General features: G+C 48.5%; 1 protein-coding gene across 1 annotated transcript; it reads left to right on the forward strand.

Annotated features, from left to right (window-relative positions):
• The first annotated feature begins 1710 nt into the window (after positions 1-1710).
• LOC137096894 (zinc finger protein 436-like) lies at positions 1711-9780 on the forward strand. Its single transcript, XM_067467175.1, has 2 exons — positions 1711-1780; positions 6835-9780. The coding sequence occupies exon 2, from the start codon at positions 7014-7016 to the stop codon at positions 8028-8030; it is 1017 nt and encodes a 338-aa protein (XP_067323276.1). The 5' UTR covers positions 1711-1780; positions 6835-7013; the 3' UTR covers positions 8031-9780.
• The last annotated feature ends 9007 nt before the right edge of the window (positions 9781-18787 follow it).

Raw genomic sequence — 18787 nt, forward strand, 5'->3', positions numbered from 1 at the left:
AATTCCATGTAATCTCACCCAGGACAACCCAGGAAGTTGCATCAAACTTCTGAGCAGGAAATGGACTTCTCTAAGTTTGATGCAACTTCCTGGGTTGTCCGGGGTAGATTACGTGAGAGCCATGAGGCATGCCATCACCATGTTTTGACCAATCTTTAGCTGGTAGTGTACCAGGACAGTTTGTATGTTTTGGACTGTAAATAATGTGTAAATAAAGATAAGAGCCATTCTCCTTTTTGAACTGATGACGGCTGCGAGTGGACTGATGTATGGATTCCCCGTGCTCTTAGGCAGGAGATTCCAGCTCCCCATGCGAAGGGGGCGCGAGAGAATCCTCCCACAGGAAGGATGGCAAGGCATCGCCACACATCCAGGCACCCCCTGGGTGGCGTCCTTGCAGGCGGCCAAGTCTCTCACACCAGAAGCAACTTGCAGATTCTGAAGTCGCTTCTGACACGACAACAAAGGTTTCTATTGGTGAGTCGTGTTGGTGTAGATGAGCTCCCGGGGCAAGTCAGGAGGGGGGCCTGCATTCTTGATCCCTGCCCTGCCCCATAGCTGGTCGCCCAGGCAGGGAGGAGGGGCACTTGGCCTCCAACGCAGACCATTATTATTATTATTATTATTATTATTATTATTATTATCTTTATTTGTCCCCCGCTAGCATCTCCCGAAGGACTTGATGTGGCTTACAAAGGCCAAGGCCGCAAAATATACAACGTAAGGCAAATTAAAAACAGTTAAAGCAATATTAAAACAACAAGCAATAAACAATACACCAAGACACAATAAAACTGGGCCGGGCCAGAGTAATGGGTACAGGATTAAAAGTGCTGACGTGACAGGTGATAGGTAAGGATTAGAGGGTAAGAGCAGTGGTCCAACAATCTTAATTTCTACTAAAGTGCTTCTGGGACTTGTTGTTGGAGTTTTCCTATTCTGGGAAGGCACATCGGAACAGCCAGGTCTTCAAGTTCTCTCTGAAGACTGCCAACGGAGGAGGGGCCTGCCTAAGATCTTTGGGGAGGGCGTTCCAGAGCCGGGGGGGGGCACCACGGAAAAGGCCCTGCCTCATTATGAATGCCTCCCTCAGGGAGAAGAACCTTCCATCCCCCATTGTAAAGAAACACTAGGGAGGCCACTGCTGGGCAGGCCTGGGCAGGCTTGGCCCTTCCCTCCCTCCCCCCCCCCCCGGGTGCCTTGGACTCCAACTCCCAGCAGCACTCCCTCCCTCCTGCCCGGCCGCCCCCCCCCCCTCGGGCCCCTTCCTTTTTTCCCCCTCCCTTGGCCGCTTGAGCTGGGGCCAGGCAGGCTGTTGCGAGTTGGAGGGAGGGAGTGGGGAGGCCCTCCTCCTTTTCCTCCCCCCCCCCCCCCCGCTGCCTCACCTCCTCCTCCTCCTCCTCCTTCCTGCTCTTCTTCCACCCCAAAGGGCGGGGCCAGCGGTGACGTCACTCCCCCCCTCCCTCCGAAGAGCGTCTCTCTCTCTCTCCGCCAGAGGCCGCCTTCTTCCCTCCCTCCCTCCCTCCCTCCCTCCCTCGCGGAGTGTCAATCAAAGGCGCCGAGCGGCGGGCGGGCAGCCAATGGGGGGCTCCTCCTCCGGTGGGAGGGCCAAGGCCGGAGGAGGAGGAGGAAGGGGCGTGGCTTCTCCTTCTTCTCCGTCTTGCTCAGCAGAGCCCCCCTCCCTCCCTCCCCCCTCCCTCCCTCTCCCGCCGCCATTTTGTTCTCTCTGAAGGCGGAAAGCGGCCGGGTGAAGCAGACCGAGAGAGAGAGGGGGAGAGAGGTGTGTGTCTACATGGGTCTCCTTCCCTCGGGAGGGCGGCGGGACCCGAATCCCCTGCTGGCAGGCAAGGCCTCTCCCCCCCCGCCCCCATTCATGGAGAGAGAGGGGGGTGGGGGTGGGGGTGGGAGTGTCCCAGCGCGGCCTTCTCCATCCCGCCTCCTCCACCCAGGCTGTGCTCCGCCCGGGCTGGGCTTCCTTGCTGGGCCCTTTTCTTTCCACAGCCTCCAGTTTCCTGAGGATTTACTTCCTGGAAGCCAAACCTAGAGTTCCATCCCTTTCCTTAGCATGCTTGGAGGGGCTGGGTTATCTGCCCCTTACTGTTTCCAGCCATGGTCACTCAGGCATTTGTGAGTCCGCTTCCATGGCAGGAAGACTGTTCTTCCCAGGTTGGGATCTATGCCTTTGGTTGCTGCAGACACTTCCCTGCAACCCTGCGTGGAAAGCCTGTCTTTCTCTCACTCTCGTTGAGCTCCTGAAAATCTTCCCCTGGAGAGAGGGCAAGGGAGCCAAGGGGGAAGTGGGCCGAGGGGGAAGGAAGGGGCCTTCTTGGTGGAGACGCGCCTGTCTTTGCATCCCATCCTGGGGATCTGCCGAGGGACTGAATGGGCCAAAGGGGGGTTTGCCCAGAAGAGACTCATTTTGGGAACACCTCAACAAGCCTTTGGGAAAATGCGGGCAATTTTGTGGCAACAGGTGCCTCATTTGGGATGCTCAGGAAGCGGACACGGACATTGTGGGATGGGATGCGGCCCAGCGATCTTTGTGTTCCTCAGCATTTAGCACATCCTGGTAATTCAAAGAATCCAGAATTAATGACACCTTTTAATGTTGTCAATAACCGTTTCTTTGTCTTGTTGAAGACTTTCATGGCCAGAATCATTGGGATGCTTTCAGGTTTTTGGGCCGAATGGCAATGTTCCATAACATTCACTCCTAATGTTTTGACTGCATCTGTGGCTGGCATCTTCGTAGGCTCTGTTGTTAGTGAGGAAAGTGGAGTGACTGTATACCTGTGGAATGTCCAAGGTGAGAGAAAGAACGCTTGTCTGTTTAAGGAACTGGCATTTGAGTAGCCATGAAGTTTGCAAAATCAATCAGTGAGGGTATCTGCCTAGAGGCAGCCTTTCTTGCCTCGAGTCTGCAAATATTCCACAGATATATATACACTCCACTTGCCTCACCTCCAACAGAACCTCTGAAGATGCCAGCCACAGGTGCAGATGAAATATCAGGAGAGAATACTAATACTACTACGACTAATAATAAAGTTTATTTATACCCCACCCCCATCTCCCCAAAGGAGACTCGGGGCTGCTTTCCTGAGGCAAAGCCCAACAGTACATTACAATAAAATTAAACCAAAACAACAATGCAACAATACAATTGTGGGATGGGAGGCAGCCCAGTAACCTTTGTTAAAATAACATTTTCATTAATAGGAAGTTGTTTGTTTGTTTATTTACAGCATTTTTACCCTGCTCTTCTCAACAAAGGCAGAAATTCAATGCCACAAATCAATAACACAGTATAAAACCATAAAGACATACAGAGTTAAAACAATAGCAATCAATTATAACCAAATTATCCTAACGATCATTAAAACGATGCTCAGTCCACAAACCCATTGATAGAACAATAAAACCGTATCCTCACATATATCGTCGTGCCAGTCCATTTCCAGTCAAAGTGCTGCTTTATGTTTATTGTCCAAAAACCTGGTCCCAAAACCAAGATTTTAATTTCTTCCTGAACGCCACGAGGGATGGGGTCGATCGTATTTCATTTGGAAGCGCGTTCCACAGGCGGGGGGCTACAGCCGAGAAGGCCCTGTCTCTCGTCCCCGCCAGCCGTGTTTGCGATGTTGACAGGAGCGAGAGCAGGGCCAGATCTTAAGTTACGAGGTGGGACGTAGAGGCAGATGCATTCGGACAAGTAAGCTGGGCCAGAACCGTATAGAGCGTTATAGGATTTTTATAATATGTGTTAAATGTTTTTAATGTTGTTTATGTTCATTGTTGCATCGAATTGTGCCAGTGTAAGTCGCCTTGAGTCACCTTCGGGCTGAGAAAGGCGGCACAGAAATACAGTAAATAAATAAATAAATAAAATATTGTCATAAATACAGTTAAAAGGACATAGAAAAATGGGGGAAAGGATGGGGGAGCAAGAAAGAAAAAAGTAGGAGGGGAAAAGGTTGTTACTTCGTATTGTCGAAGGCTTTCATGGCCGGGATCACTGGGTTGTTGTAGGTTTTTCCGGGCTATCTGGCCATGTTCTGGAGGCATTCTCTCCTGACGTTTCGCCTGCATCTATGGCAAGCCTCCTCAGAGGTAGTGAGGTCTGTTGGAAGTAGGAAAAATGGGTTTATATATCTGTGGAATGACCAGGGTAATGTTTCAGCTGATCACCTTGATTTGCATTCAATGGCCTGGAAGCGCCTGGGGGGAATCTCTTGTTGAGAGTGAATTGATGTGCCGGGTTGTTTCCTCTCTGCTGTTTTGCTGTTGTAATTTTTGAGTTTTTTAATACTGGTAGCCAGATTTTGTTCATCTTCATGGTTTCCTCCTTTCTGTTGAAATTGTCCACATGCTTCTTGTGGATTTCAATGGCTTCTCTGTGTAGTCTGACGTGGTGGTTGTGAGAGTGGTCCAGCACTTCTGTGTTCTCAAATAATATGCTGTGTCCAGGTTGGTTCCTCAGGTGCTCTGCTATGGCTGACTTCTCTGGTTGGAGTAGTTTGCAGTGCAATTTCATGTTCCTTGATTCATGTTTGGGCAATGCTGCTGCGTGTGGTGGTCCCTATGGAGACTTCTTGTCCACAGCTGCATGGTATACAATGGTAGACTCCTGCAGAGGTGAGTGGATCCCTCTTGTCCTTGGCTGAACGTAGCATTGGTTGGATTTTCTTGGTGGGTCTGTAGATTGTTTGTATGTTATGTTTCCTCATCAGCTTCTTCCCTCTGCGGTCAGTGGTTCCCTTGATGTCTGGCAAGAACACTTTCCCTCTGGGTGGATCTTCATCTTGACTCTCGTGGCTTGTTCTCGGTTTTGCAGCTCTTCTGATGCCTGAGGTGGAGTCTCCCTTGGCCTGGAGAGCCCAGAGGAAAAGTGTTCTTGCCTCCAGAACATGGCCATATAGCCCGGAAAAACCTACAACCCGGTTGTTACTTCCATTCTTCGTCTTTGCATTAGGACATATTTTTGTTCTTCATATTTCAGACATTCGCCTTGTCCCCTATTCTTGGGTCTCTTTAGGGAACCTTTCTTTCTTGTATCTTTAATATATGTTTTTATTAATTTGACTCTTTCTACTTAGTTTTCATATAGTCCTTGAAGGGGTGCGAATCTGTGGGTAAGATTGGTCTCCCTGGGTGTCTCTTCGTAAAAAATGTTAGTGAATCCATATCCAGTAATCTTTGTGTGCCTCAGCTTTTAGTGCATTCTGGTAATTCACAGAAACCAATTATCCGGAATTAATTATGCCTTTCAATGTTGCCTTGTTGAAGACTTTCATGGCCAGAATCATTGGGATGCTTTCAGTTTTCTGGGCTGAATGGCAATGTTCAGTAACATTCTCCTCTAATGTTTCGCCTGCATCTGTGGCTGGCATCTTCAGAGGTTCTGTTGTTAGTGAGGAAAGTGGAGTGTCTGTATACCTGTGGAATGACCAAGGTGGGAGAAAGAACCCCTGTCTGTTTAAGGAACTGGCGTTTGAGTAGTCACGAAGTTCACAAAATCAGTCAGTGAGGGTATCTGCCTAGAGGTGGCCTTTGTTGCCTCGAGTCTGCAAATATTCCACAGATACATATATATATACACTGTACTTGCCTCACCTCCAACAGAACTTCTGAAGATGCCAGCCACGGGTGCAGGAGAGAATACTACTGGAACTTACTTACTTAGGCGATCCCTCGTTGGACGAGTAAGATGGTCTTCCATTATGGATTTCCTTGTGGGTCCGTATGTGACTGTGGAGCCCTCTTCTTGCTCTGCATCTTCTTCCGCAGTGTGGGCATTGGTTTCCAGGTGGAAGGCGGTCCCGGTCGGGGTTGGCTTGACGCGCCTTCCTCCTGGCACGTTTCTCTCTTTCACCCTCCACTCGTGCCTCCTCAAATTCTGCAGCACTGCTGGTCACAGCTGTCCTCCAGCTGGAGCGCTCAAGGGCCAGGGCTTCCCAGTTCTCAGTGTCTATGCCAGAGTTTGTGAGGTTGGCTTTGAGCCCGTCTTTAAATCTCTTTTCCTGTCCACCAACGTTCCGTTTTCCGTTCTTAAGTTCGGAGGAGAGCAACTGCTTTGGGAGACGGTGGTCAGGCATCCGGACAACGTGGCCGGTCCAGCGGAGTTGATGTTGGAGGACCATCGCTTCAATGCTGGTGGTCTTTGCTTCTTCCAGCACACTGACGTTTGTCCGCTTGTCTTCCCAGGAGATTTGCAGGATTTTCCGGAGGCAGCGCTGATGGAAACGTTCCAGGAGCTGCATGTGACGTCTGTAGACAGTCCACGTCTCACAGGCATAGAGCAGGGTTGGGAGGACAATAGCTTTATAGACAAGCACCTTGGTCTCCCTACGGATGTCCCGGTCCTCAAACACTCCAGCCAGGGGTGCAGGAGAGAATACCACTGGAACATGGCTATACAGTTCAAAAAACTCACAGCAACCCAATTGTTTCTTCCTGCCTGCTTGCCTGCCTGCCTTCCATTCCTTTAGCCACGTTTGGGATAGACTCAATGAAATCAATGTGATGTTTCAGAATTGGAAGCAGTTCCCCTTTCTTCCTCTTCTATCATTCAATCTTTTCTCTCTCTCCCTTCTCCCTCCCTTCTTTTCTTCCTTCTCTCTGGATTCATTCCCTTTTTTGAGAATCAGTGTTTGCCTTTACTGGTTTGTGTGTGTGTGTCCTTGAGACCCTACATTTCTTGGTATTTCCATTTTCAACACGGCCCATGAATGGTGCGTGTGTGTGTGTGTGTGTGTATTGGGGGCGGGGGCGGAACTTGAAGGTTAAGAAGGTTTCTAACTTTCACCCTTGATCTTTTGCTTCTTTTTTCACCAGGGAAATAAGGATTTTGTGGAGCCACCTCTTGGATACAGCAAGGAAACCAATAATATAGGAAAACATAATCCTCTCAAGGTGATAATCTTCCTGAATTCTTGACCTTACTTACTGATACAAAATTAAGAAAGAAGAGTCAAGTATTTGTGTTGTTATTAAGCACACTTATCACTGTTGACATGAAGGATAAAACATCAAAATGCCTGGAGTGTGGAAAGAGCTTCACGAGCAAGAGAGGTTTACATTTACACCAAACAATTCACACTGGGGAGAAACCCTATACGTGCCTGGAGTGTGGAAAGAGCTTCCCTCGTCTTTCAGGTTTACGATCGCATCAAAGGACCCACACTGGGGAGAAACCCTATACATGCCTGGAGTGTGGACAGAGCTTCGCTGAGATTGGACATCTACGTTCACATCAGACGATTCATACTGGGGAGAAACCCTATAAATGCCTGGAGTGTGGACGGAGCTTTGCTCAGAGAGCATATCTAAATTCACATCTGAGGATTCACACTGGGGAAAAACCCTATAAATGCATGGAGTGTGGACAAAGCTTCACTAATAGGTCAGGTCTACATTCACATCAAAGGATTCATAGAGGGGAGAAATCCTATAAATGCCTGGAGTGTGGACAGAGCTTTGCTAATAGTACAGGTCTGCGTTCCCATCAGTGGACTCACACAGGAGTAAAACCCTATACATGCCTGGAGTGTGGACAGAGCTTCGCTGATCATTCAGGTCGACGTAGACATCAAAGTATTCACACTGGGGTGAAACCTTATACATGCCTGGAATGTGGACACAGCTTCACTCAGAGTTCAAATCTACATACACATCAAAGGACTCACACTGGGGAGAAACCCTATAAATGCCTGGAGTGTGGACAGTGCTTTTCTCAGGGTGAACATCTATATAGACATCAAAGGACTCACACTGGGGAGAAACCCTATAAATGCCTGGAGTGTGGAAAGAGCTTTACTCAAAGTGGAGCTCTACGTAGGCATCAAAGGACTCACTCTGGGGAGACACCCTATAAATGCCTGGAATGTGGACACAGCTTCACTCAGAGTTCAAATCTACATTCACATCAAAGGACTCACTCTGGGGAGAAACCCTATAAATGCCTGGAGTGCAATCAGAGCTTCACTTGTCGTTCAAGTCTGAATAGTCATCGAAGGACTCACACTGTTTAGAAAACTTGTACATGCCTTGAGTGTGGAAAGAGCTTCACTCACAGTTGAAATCTACATAAACATCAACACTGAGGAGAACACTGGGTAGAAACTCTATAAACACATGGCATGTGGAAAGAGCTTCTCTGAGAGTTCAAATCAATGTATATGCAGAGTTTACATTGGCGAGAACCGTGGTATTTAACCCCATAGGGACTCTCCAAGACAGAGCTTTCCAAACTTTTCATGTTGGCAACACCGTTTTCAGGCTTGCATCCTTTTGCGGCGTGATAATTCAGTTTAATTAGCAAAGTGGAGATTAAAACAACCCCACATAACATTTTCAATATATATTATATACTATAATATCATAAAATAGATAAGTTTCATTTAGCCTTTACTGTATAAACAATTCCTGTGTCATTTCCTCTATAGCCGCTCATTGTGGTTCATGACAAACATTGTTACCAACATATTTTATTTTCTTAATTAGGAACATCCGTTTTAGTGGTTATTACTAAATGGTAACTACTGCAACTCAGTCAACAATTGGTGCAAATGATGAAAGCTATAACAGTCCCTACGCTTGAATGCACCAGCACTCCACTTCTGCAGTGGGGAAACCTCTCTGGGTGTTTTTAAGCAGAGGCGGGATGGCCTTCCTGACTGGCCGAAGGGGACCAGACTAGATTTCCTTCTGAAGATGCCAGCCACATACGCATGCGAACCATCAAGAGAAAATGCTACTAAAACATGGCCCTACAGCCCGAAAAACTCACAGCAACCCATTGGTTCCATCGCTGAAAGCCTTCCACAAGACATTGTTTATAACAGTAATAATGGAAGATAAATGGGAGAAGGAGGGAAGGCTCTTCTCGTCGGGGAATTGGAGAAGACACTCGTCCAATACGAATAAAGAATCTTCCCTAATTGGGATTTAAAATTTGCTAGCTCAAGGAGAAGGGAGTGAAGGTGCCATGAGAACCCCCGCTTTTGATTGCATTTGATATTTCTTGTAATCCATCTTATTATTGGCTGTATCGAGAGCCTAATTCAACATTCAAGCGGTCCTCTCAATTCCAGTTTCCCATCCTCTCTTTCTTCTTCCTCTTCTAAATCCTTGCAGATAATCATCCTTTGCATTTTTTCTCTCTCCTTCCAATTAAACATTTTAGTGAAACAGTACAAACAGGGACCCCGCTCCTTCCGCGCAGGCACGTCCTCGGTCCTTCTCCCTCAATTGGTGCGATGACGTGAAGGGGCTCCCCCGCGACGGCCCCGTGCGCATGCTGTTCCCGTGACCCAAAGCAGAGCCGACTGCTGGGTGGGAGGTGGGAGTCAGAGGCCGGCCCTGGGAGACTGCCCCCTCCCTCCCCCGCCCCTCCTCCCCAAAAAGAGAGTTGTTGTCCGGAATCACCCTTATTGGACCAGGTTCCCCCCTCCCCAAGATGCCAATCCCAAACACACGGGCACGGCCTGGGCCAGGCACAGAGGGCGGGGCGGGCCTGTCCAACCCTGCACCCCCTCCCCCCAGGTGTTGTGGACTCCTGCTCCCACCTGCCCTGAGGAGTTACTGTGGGCGCTGAAGCCCTAAAGACCTGGAGGGAGGGAGGGAGGGAGTGCCGAGGTTGCCCAGGCATGCTTGAAGGGCTCCCCCCCCCCTTCCCGGTCTCCCGCCAGATCTCAGAACAAAACCACTAGGCCTGGGTAACAACGGAAAAATTTGTTTCTAAAATCGATTTGTTTTTGGGGGGGTTTTGCGTTTCGTTATTTAAAATAATTACAAAATTTTTCTTAAAAAAAGTTCGATATTTACGAAATTTCGTAAATGGTAAAAAAAAATTACAAAACAATAACGAATCGATTCATTAATGGCGGCCGCGATCGTGCAATACGCTAAAAAAACTTCTGAAGCTTCCCTCTCCCTCTTGTTGACTGTTGGTGTGATATTATAATTTTTTTTTTATTAATTAAACAAAAAACAACTATAAAACTTGCCCCAGACATGTGGAAATAATAACGAAACGACCTCAAACCAATAACGAAATGAATACATAACGAAATACGAAGCATTTACAAAACGTATTTTAAAATTCGTTTCGTTTTTAAGTTGCTCCAGAATGGTTCGTTATCGCTTCATTATTAAAAAATTTACGAATTTTTAACAAATTACGAATTAACGAAACGAAACCACCCAGCCCTAAAAACCACGCTCACAAGAGTAGCTTCTTGAATACGGGGTTGTTATTCAGTCTGAACAGGATGAGGATGAAGACAGATCTGAGAGTCCCCCCCCCCCCCCCAACAGCCGGCAATACATCCCTCCTGGTTCCCCCTCCTCCCTCCCTCCCTCCCTCCCTCCCTCCTTATCTCAAGTTGTGACTACGTTCCATTCTCCCAGGAACAAAGCATTCCCGTTTGCCAGATGCCCCCCCCCCCCATCAAACCACAATTCACATCGATGTCAGGAAGGAGTCTTCGAGGAAAGGAGGATCTGGCTTTGTTGACTTAACTCGAAGGCCACATCCCGACACAGAGAGGATGCCCCCCCCACCCCCGCCTTCATTCACAATAAAAATATAGAATTGAGCCCAAGGGAACATACAAGCAGTACAAACAGACTAGTACCGTTACTCCTTTAAATCCCTAGCTGGTGCCTTTTTATTCTATCCAGCGTGCCTTCTCAGAATAAGGAAAACTCTTGGCAATATGCCCTCAAATGCACTTTCGTATTGATTTAGGATTGACTGCGCGCCCTCCTCTCTCTCCGAAAACCCGGTCCTAGTTTACCCTTCCTTGTTCATGCCCAGCATTATTTTAAATTTTAATTATTACATTTGGCCCGGCCATAGGTCTTTCAATGCTGTGTGTTATTGTTATTGTTTATTGCTTATTGTGCATTTTTTGTTTTTGAGTTTTATTTTAACTGTTTTGTATTGATTTCTTCACAACCGTGGACAGCGAGTGGAGAGGGGAGGCCTGGTCTCTGAGAGGTCCCCCCCCTCTCTCTCTGTTGTGGGGTTCCTCCTCAGGGGGCCATTCTCTCCCCTCTGCTGTGTAACATCTCTATGCGACCACTTGCTCAGCTGGTTCGAGGTTTTGGGCTTGAGTGTTATCAGTATGCCGATGACACTCAGCTGGTGCTGAAGATGGAAGGCCGACCGGACTCTGCACCCGATTGTTTCCATCCGTGCCTCATTGAGGCCGTGACTGGATGGCTGCGTGCCAGCAGGTTGAGGGTGAATCCAGCAAAGACGGAGGAGATCCTATGGCTGGGTCGACAGGGCAGTGGGGACGTCCAGCTGCCTACCCTGGATGGCGAGGCCTTACGCCCGTCATCATTGGTCAAGAGTCTGGGAGTCCTTTTGGACCCTCTTTCTGCTGAGGATGGAGGCCCAGGTCTCTCTCCGCCGTGAGCAGAACCGCCTTCTTTCTTCCACCTGCGGCAGGCTAGACGGCTGGCCCCCTCCCTGTCCAGGGACGACCTAGCTACGGTGATCCAGGCCACGGTCATCTCAAGACTGGACTACTGTAACGCCCTCTACATTGGCCTCCCTCTGCCGGTGATCCGGAAGCTCAAGTTGGTACAAAACGCAGCTGCTCGGCTTCTGGCGGGAATTCCGATGAGATGCCACATAACACAATCTTACTGCAGCTGCATTGGTTACCCATTGAGCACCGGGTCACTTTCAAAGGGATGGTACTCACCTTGAAGGCCTTGCATGGTCTGGGGCCAATGTATCTGAGGGATCGTCTCACCCCCTCCCAACCCCAGAGATCCCTCCGTTCTGAGGACCAAGGTCTATTGGGAGTCCCCAGTGTCAAGACCTTGTGTCTAACGGCTACCAGGCGCAGAGCCTTCACAGCAGTGGCGCCATCAGTCTGGAATGCTCTGCCACCTGAAGTTCGTGCGCTGCGGGACTTGCCAGCTGTCCGCAGGGCATGTAAGACATACGTGTTTCGACAGGCTTTTAATGTTTGATACTGTTGTTTTTAAATTGTTTTAAATGGCTTTAAACTTTGTTAGATTTTAGCTATTCTTGTAAGCCGCTCCGAGCCCCAGGGAAGGGAGTGGCCGCATAGAAGTTGGAATAATAAATAAATAAATAATCTATTACCACTTTTGTTTATTGATGTGCTGTGGGCTTGGCCTCATGTAAGCCGCACTGAGTCCCTTGGGGAGAGTGTGGCAGGGTACAAATAAAGATGATGATGATGATGATTATTATTATTATTATTTCTGTTAACTGGGTCTTGGAAAGCAGAGTCTCTCACATTCCTTGTGAGGGGTCAAATCTTGTTCAGTCTCTGTTGCCTTCCAAAGTCATTACAAAATGGAAATTTCAATACCGAGAGCTGATCATCCTAAGGCAATACAGGGAGATGTGAAGAAGAATGAGTCGAGTGGAGAGGAAATAAAACAGCAACCGGAGCGTATTCAGATAAAAGACCTGCAAGGAAATACACAGACAGAACCACCATTCGTTTGTTTACAAAGACCCCGGCCCAGGTGGGAGGTGCCGAATCCTATGGAAAGGTCCAAATGCAGAAAATGAAGGAGAAGAGGGAGATGAACCAGATGCTGGAGGCAAGCTTTGGAAGTGCCAGGCGGAAAATAACTCTGAAAGAAGGCTTTATACATTCAGAAAATAAGAGTTTGGGAGACTTAGTCTTCAGGTGCCTATTATTATGTTTATTTATTATTCATTTACAGCTTTTATATTGCTTTATATGCTTAATGATTTTGTATTGTGTATACCTAAATTGTTGTAAACCGCTCTGAGTCGCCTAAGGGCTGAGAAGAGAGGTATACAAATAAAGTAAATAAATAAATTATATTTATTTATTTATTTACTACACTTATATACCACGATTCTCAGCCTACTGGCGACTCATTGCGGTGTACAACATAGAAAAAGGTGCAAAATACAACATCAAATAAAATATCCACAGTACATAACTCTCAACATCACCAAAACATCAACCTTACTACAAGATCATTCCGAGTCGTCTCATCGTCCAATTCACAATCCGATACCATTTCTGTTGTTCCATTCCTATGGTCAAGTTACCAGTCATTGCACTTCTATTCAAATGCCTTCTTAAACAACCAGGTCTTCAGCTTCCTGCGGAATATCAACAGGGAGGGGGCTTACCTGATGTCTACGGAAGGGCGTTCACAGCCGAGGAGCCACCACCAAGAAGGCCCTATCTCTCGTCCCTGCCAGCCGTGCCTGAGATGCAGGCGGGATCGAGAGCAGGGCTCCCCGGAAGATCTCAAAGTCCTCGTGGGCTCATAGGCCGAGAGGCGGTCAGTTAGGTATTTTGGGCCGGAACCGTTTAGGGCTTTATAGGCCAATGCCAGCACCTTGAATTGAGCCCGGTAGCAGATCGGCAGCCAGTGGAGCTGGTACAGCAGGGGGGTTGTATGCTCCTGCGTCCCGCTCCTGTTAGCATCATGGCTGCCGCGCGTTGGACCAGTTGGAGCTTCCGGGCCGTCTTCAAGGGCAACCCCACGTAGAGAGCGTTGCAGTAGTCTAAACGGGACGTAACCAGAGCGTGGACTACCGTGGCCAAGTCAGACTTCCCAAGGTACGGGCGCAACTGGCACACAAGCCGAAGCTGTGCAAATGCTCCCCTGGTCACCACCGAGACTTGAGGCTCCAGGCTCAGCGATGAATATATTCCGCCCTTCTCCTCACCCCATAGCAGGGGACTCAGGGCGGATTACAGTGTCCACATATATGGCAAACATTCAATGCCAATTTTTGACATACAAACATATACAGACATACACAGAGGCTATATTTAACTTTTTTTCTGGCCGCCAGGGAGCTGTCGCTTTCCTCGTCCATCTGCAATGCTGATGAAGCACTTCCGCATTCCCCGCATGCTTCCCCGCTGGAATGCTTTGCTGGAGTCTTCTTCTTTATGGCCTCATAAATCAGTTAATTTAGCCTCCCCACACTTTGAGGTGGTACCTAATTTTCCTACTTGACAGATGCAGCTGTCTTTCAGGTTGCAAAGGTCGACAACAGGCTACACACAATTGGTTGGAAAACCCACTCCAACCCGGGCTGGCTTTTGGTCAGAGTGATCTTAATGCAGCTGACACTCAGCCAGCTGCGTCACAATCCCGGTGCTTGTTTTTGCTGTTAATTTATAACACACTTTATCTCTCTCGAAGGAGATTCAAAGTGGCTTACGTAATGGATTGGCCTACTTTGCAGGGTTGGTGTAAAAGTCAGACCACAGGCCTGGCTTGCAAGGCCAAGGAGTAAGGGATGGAGCCATCGGGCCGCCTCATAGCTGGTAAGTGGAGTCTGATTGGCTAGAGACAATTGGAAGGAGTTGATTAGCAACTGGAGATGGGCGGAGCCAAAGGGAGGAGGTAGACTCTAAGGCAGCCATTTTATGTCAATTAGGAGTTTGGTTTTGAAGAAGATAGTTGGGAGATTTGAAGGGGAAGGAAGAAGAAATTTTGGGAACTGGTTTGTTAAGAAGTGTTGCAACCCAGAGCAGGAAACGAGGCCCTAAGGTAACCCTCCGCCACACGTGACTGGGAAAAACAATCCTTTTTATTGATGAAAAATGGTTACAAAATAATGGAAAAATGCAAAGTCAAAAGCCACAGCAAAATCAGCAAACATGAATGTCCATGAACAAGATCAAAACCCAAAGCCACACTATAAAATACTGGAACCTGTTAGCAATCCACTAACCGTACTTGGTGTCCTAGAAATCTCTCAAGACGATGGCCAGAGGAACCGGGAGAACTGCCAAGGTCTTCATCAATCTAAAACGATGCCTGAACTGAGAAAGGCATCCCAGCGGAAGGCACTTAAAGCTGAGAATTGGTTTCGTGATACGCCTCCCTGCTTTGAAGCCCTTGTTTGTTTTTCTTTTAATCTGGAAGACCTTCGCAAGCTGAGTGATTCACTCCTGTCTCGACAGATCTGGCCCCTTCTATTCTCATTAAGGTTCCGAGGTGCAGAAGGGAGTGAAAGGTCATGGCTTCCCTCTGAAACCTTCTCATGAACACTGGTACTTTCATTTTCCAAATCTACAGAAGTTTCTTCCTCACTAATTTCAGGAGCATTGTCACTAGTTTCAGGATCATTGACATCAAGAAGTACATCAAGAAGTAAATATATTTTCATTAGCATCAGGAGGTACAAACAGAGAATCAGGTTCAAACTCAGAATCAGGTTCAAACTCAGGTTGAACCCCAACAAGAAAGCCACAGGGAGGAGGGAGCAAGCTTCCTTTCTGCTTCCCTGGAGACTAGACGCAATGGAACAATGGCTTCAAACTACAAGAGAGGAGATTCCACCTGAACATGAGGAAGAACTTCCTGACTGTGAGAGCCGTTCAGCAGTGGAACTCTCTGCCCCGGAGTGTGGTGGAGGCTCCTTCTTTGGAAGCTTTTAAGCAGAGGCTGGATGGCCATCTGTCAGGGGTGATTTGAATGCAATATTCCTGCTTCTTGGCAGAATGGGGTTGGACTGGATGGCCCATGAGGTCTCTTCCAACTCTTTGATTCTATGATTCTAAGAAGAGACCTCTGAGGGAAAATAGTTAAAAACCTTCAGGGAGAAGGAATAAAAACAATTCTAGGCCTCTGTAGAGATCGAGAGCTGAGGTGAAGCGGATTCACAAGGGTTTAAAAGATCCTGTCTGTATTCCTACTTGTGTGGAACTTTGTTTTGTTTTGGTCATGTCAGGAGTGACTTGAGAAACTGCAAGTCGCTTCTGGTGTGAGAGGAGCCCCCGGTGGCGCAGTGGGTGTTTAAGACCAACAGGTCGCTGGTTTGAATCCGGGGAGAGGCGGATGAGCTCCCTCTGTCAGCTCCAGCTCCTTATGCGAAGGGGACATGAGAGAAGCCTCCCACAGGGATGATAAAAGCATCAAATCATCCGGGCAACGTCCTTGCAGACGGCCAATTCTCTCGCACCAGAAGTGAAACACCGGCGGGAGATGCTGACGGTGAAATGGCCATTCACTTCGGGTTGTTTTGATTTCCCATTTGCTGCTTAGAAGGTGCTTTGTTTTAAGTTTATCACGAAGACTGCAAATACGTTGCACGGCTGATTTTTGTTTTGCAGCCTTGCCAGTTGTGTTTCATCTCTGCGAAGTTAAGAGAGTAAAGATTTTCTGTTCACTTTGACGCTTGGTCTGAGACTATTTTGCATTCTGCGTTACGCAGCGCGTGTTTTAATCCCAAATACCCAGAATGCAAAATAGTCTCAGACCAAGCGTCAAAGTGAACAGAAAATCTTTACTCTCTTAACTTCACAGAGATGAAACATAACTGGCAAGGCTGCAAAACAAAATTTGATTTCTTCATTTGGGAGTTGTTGTTGCTGGGATTTATAGTTCACCTGCAATCAAAGCGCATTCTGAACCCCACCAACGATGGAATTGAACCAAACTTGGCACACAGTTCTCCCATGACCAAGAGAAAATACCGGAAGGGTTTGGTGGGCAGTGTCCTTTGGTTTTGGAGTTGTACTTCACCTACATCCAGAGATCACTGTGGACTCAAACAATGATGGATCTGGACCAAACTCTACATGAAGACTCAGTATGCTCAAATGGGAACACTGGTGGAGTTTGGGGAAAATAGAATCTTGACATTTGGGAGTTGTAGTTGCTGGGATTTATAGTTCAGCTACAATCACAGAGCATTCTGAACCCCACCAACAATAAAATTGGGCCAAACCTCCCACACAGAACCCCGATGACCACCAGAGTGGGCCACAGCAACGCGTGGCAGGGGATGGCTAACAATAATAATAATAATAAACCTTTATTTATACCCCGCTACCATCTCCCGGAAGACTCGGTGTGGCTTACAAGACGCCGAGCTCAAATACATCAGTAAAAACAACAACAATACAACAAACTAAACTCAAAAACAAAGCAATAAACATTAACAACACACCATGCCGCATTAAAATCTATGGCAGGCCAAATGTAATAATTAAAATTAAAAAATATGCTGGGCATGACCAGGTGAAAAGGGCAGGTGTTTGGAGGGGGGTGGGCGTGCAGGTATCCTGGGTCTCTAGTAAGGTGCATTTGGGGACATGAAGCTTGGCCCCTCCTCTTCCTCCGCCTTCTTGAGGGACAGGAAGGGAGGGAGGAAGAATGGAGACCTTCCCCTGTCCCTCCTTCTTGGCAGGGGGTTGGACTGGATGGCCCATGAGGTCTCTTCCAACTCTTTGATTCTATGATTCTATGATTCTTCTTCTTTGGAGGGGGGGAGTGACTTCACCGCAGGCCCCAGCCCCCCCTCCATTTTGGGAGGGAGGGGGGAGGAGGAGGGGGAGAGACCCCAGGAGAAGAACTTCCAGGGAGGAGGGGTCTCCACAGGTGGGAGGGAGGGAGAGAGGGAGGGAGAAGGCGGGCCAAGGCTCCCAGAAGGAAGCCCAGCCGGGGGGACACCTCCCTTCACGGGGGACGCCCCCAGAGACAGGGTGGGTGGGGGGCCGGGAGGGAGGAAGGAGAGAGGCCTGGCCCACCGCAGGACGCCCGGGAAAGGTGAGCTGGGAGGAAGGAGGAGGGAAGGAAGGAGGAAGAGAGAATGAATGAGGAGTGAGGGATGAAAGGGTGGAAGGGAAGGAGGAAGAAAAGAGAGAAGGAAGGAAGGAAGGACGAAAAGGAGGAGGAAGAGGAGGAGGAGGAAGAAGAAGAGGAGGAGGAGGAGTAAGAGGAGGAATACAAGGACGAAAAGGTTGAAGGAAATGGAGGGAGAGAGAAAACAAAGGAGGAGAGGGAGGGAGGAAGGAAGGAGAGAGAGGGAAGAAAGGACAAGAGTGGAATGGAAGGAGGAAAGAGAGAAGGAAGGATAGGACGGTGAGGGAGAGGGGGGCCTGAGAGAAGGGCCACATCTGGCCCGAGCCCTGGCTTTGCCCCTGCCTGGTGCTGATGCGCCCTAAATATGGATGGATGGTAAAAGCAGGAGCTCTAAAGGCAAGTCGTGGTGAGGGTGCCCGGGTGACCTCACGGCCTCGCAATCCAATCCTAACTCATATTATTGATTTCGATGGCTGGGGTGACTCAGAGGAGTGCCTTTTCTCAGAAGGCGGGGGGGGCAGGAAGGCCATGCGGCAGCTGGAACAGCCCAGGGATGATGATGATGTGGTCTTCCTCCTCTTCCTCTTCCTTCTCCTCCTCTTCCTCATCCTCCTCCTCTTCCTCTTCTCCTCCTCTTCCTCGTTTTCCTCCTCCTCCTCCTCCTCTTCCTCCTCTTCCTCCTCCTCCTCCTCTCCTCCTCCTCTTCCTCCTTTTCTTCTCCTCCTCCTCTTCCTCCTCCTCCTCCTCTTTCTCCTCCTCCTCTTCCTCCTCCTCTTCCTCCTCTTCCTCTTCCTCCTCCTCTTCCTCATCCTCCTCCTCTTCCTCCTCCTCTTCCTCCTCCTCCTCTTCCTCCTCCTTCTCCTCTTCCTCCTCCTTCTCCTCTTCCTCCTTTTCCTCCTCTTCCTCCTCCTCCTCTTCCTCCTCCTCCTTCTCCTCTTCCTCCTCCTTCTCCTCTTCCTCCTCCTCTTCCTCCTCTTCCTCCTCCTCCTCTTCCTCCTCCTTCTCCTCTTCCTCCTCCTTCTCCTCTTCCTCCTTTTCCTTCTCCTCCTCCTCCTCCTCTTCCTCCTCCTCCTCTTCCTCCTCCAAGTAATCCTGGATTTGATCAGCTATTATGCCTGTCAGTAGTTTGAACATTGTAAGCTGACATGTTGTTGGCCTGTAGTTTCCTGGTATTGTCTCTTTTGCTAGATCTTTCTGT

This window comes from Anolis sagrei, chromosome 4 (genome assembly GCF_037176765.1).
Source record: "Anolis sagrei isolate rAnoSag1 chromosome 4, rAnoSag1.mat, whole genome shotgun sequence".
Lineage (NCBI taxonomy): Eukaryota > Metazoa > Chordata > Lepidosauria > Squamata > Dactyloidae > Anolis > Anolis sagrei.

Coding starts and splice junctions, on each gene's coding strand:
- LOC137096894 (XM_067467175.1), top strand. CDS start 7,014: ATGAAGGATAAAACATCAAAATGCCTGGAGTGTGGAAAGAGCTTCACG.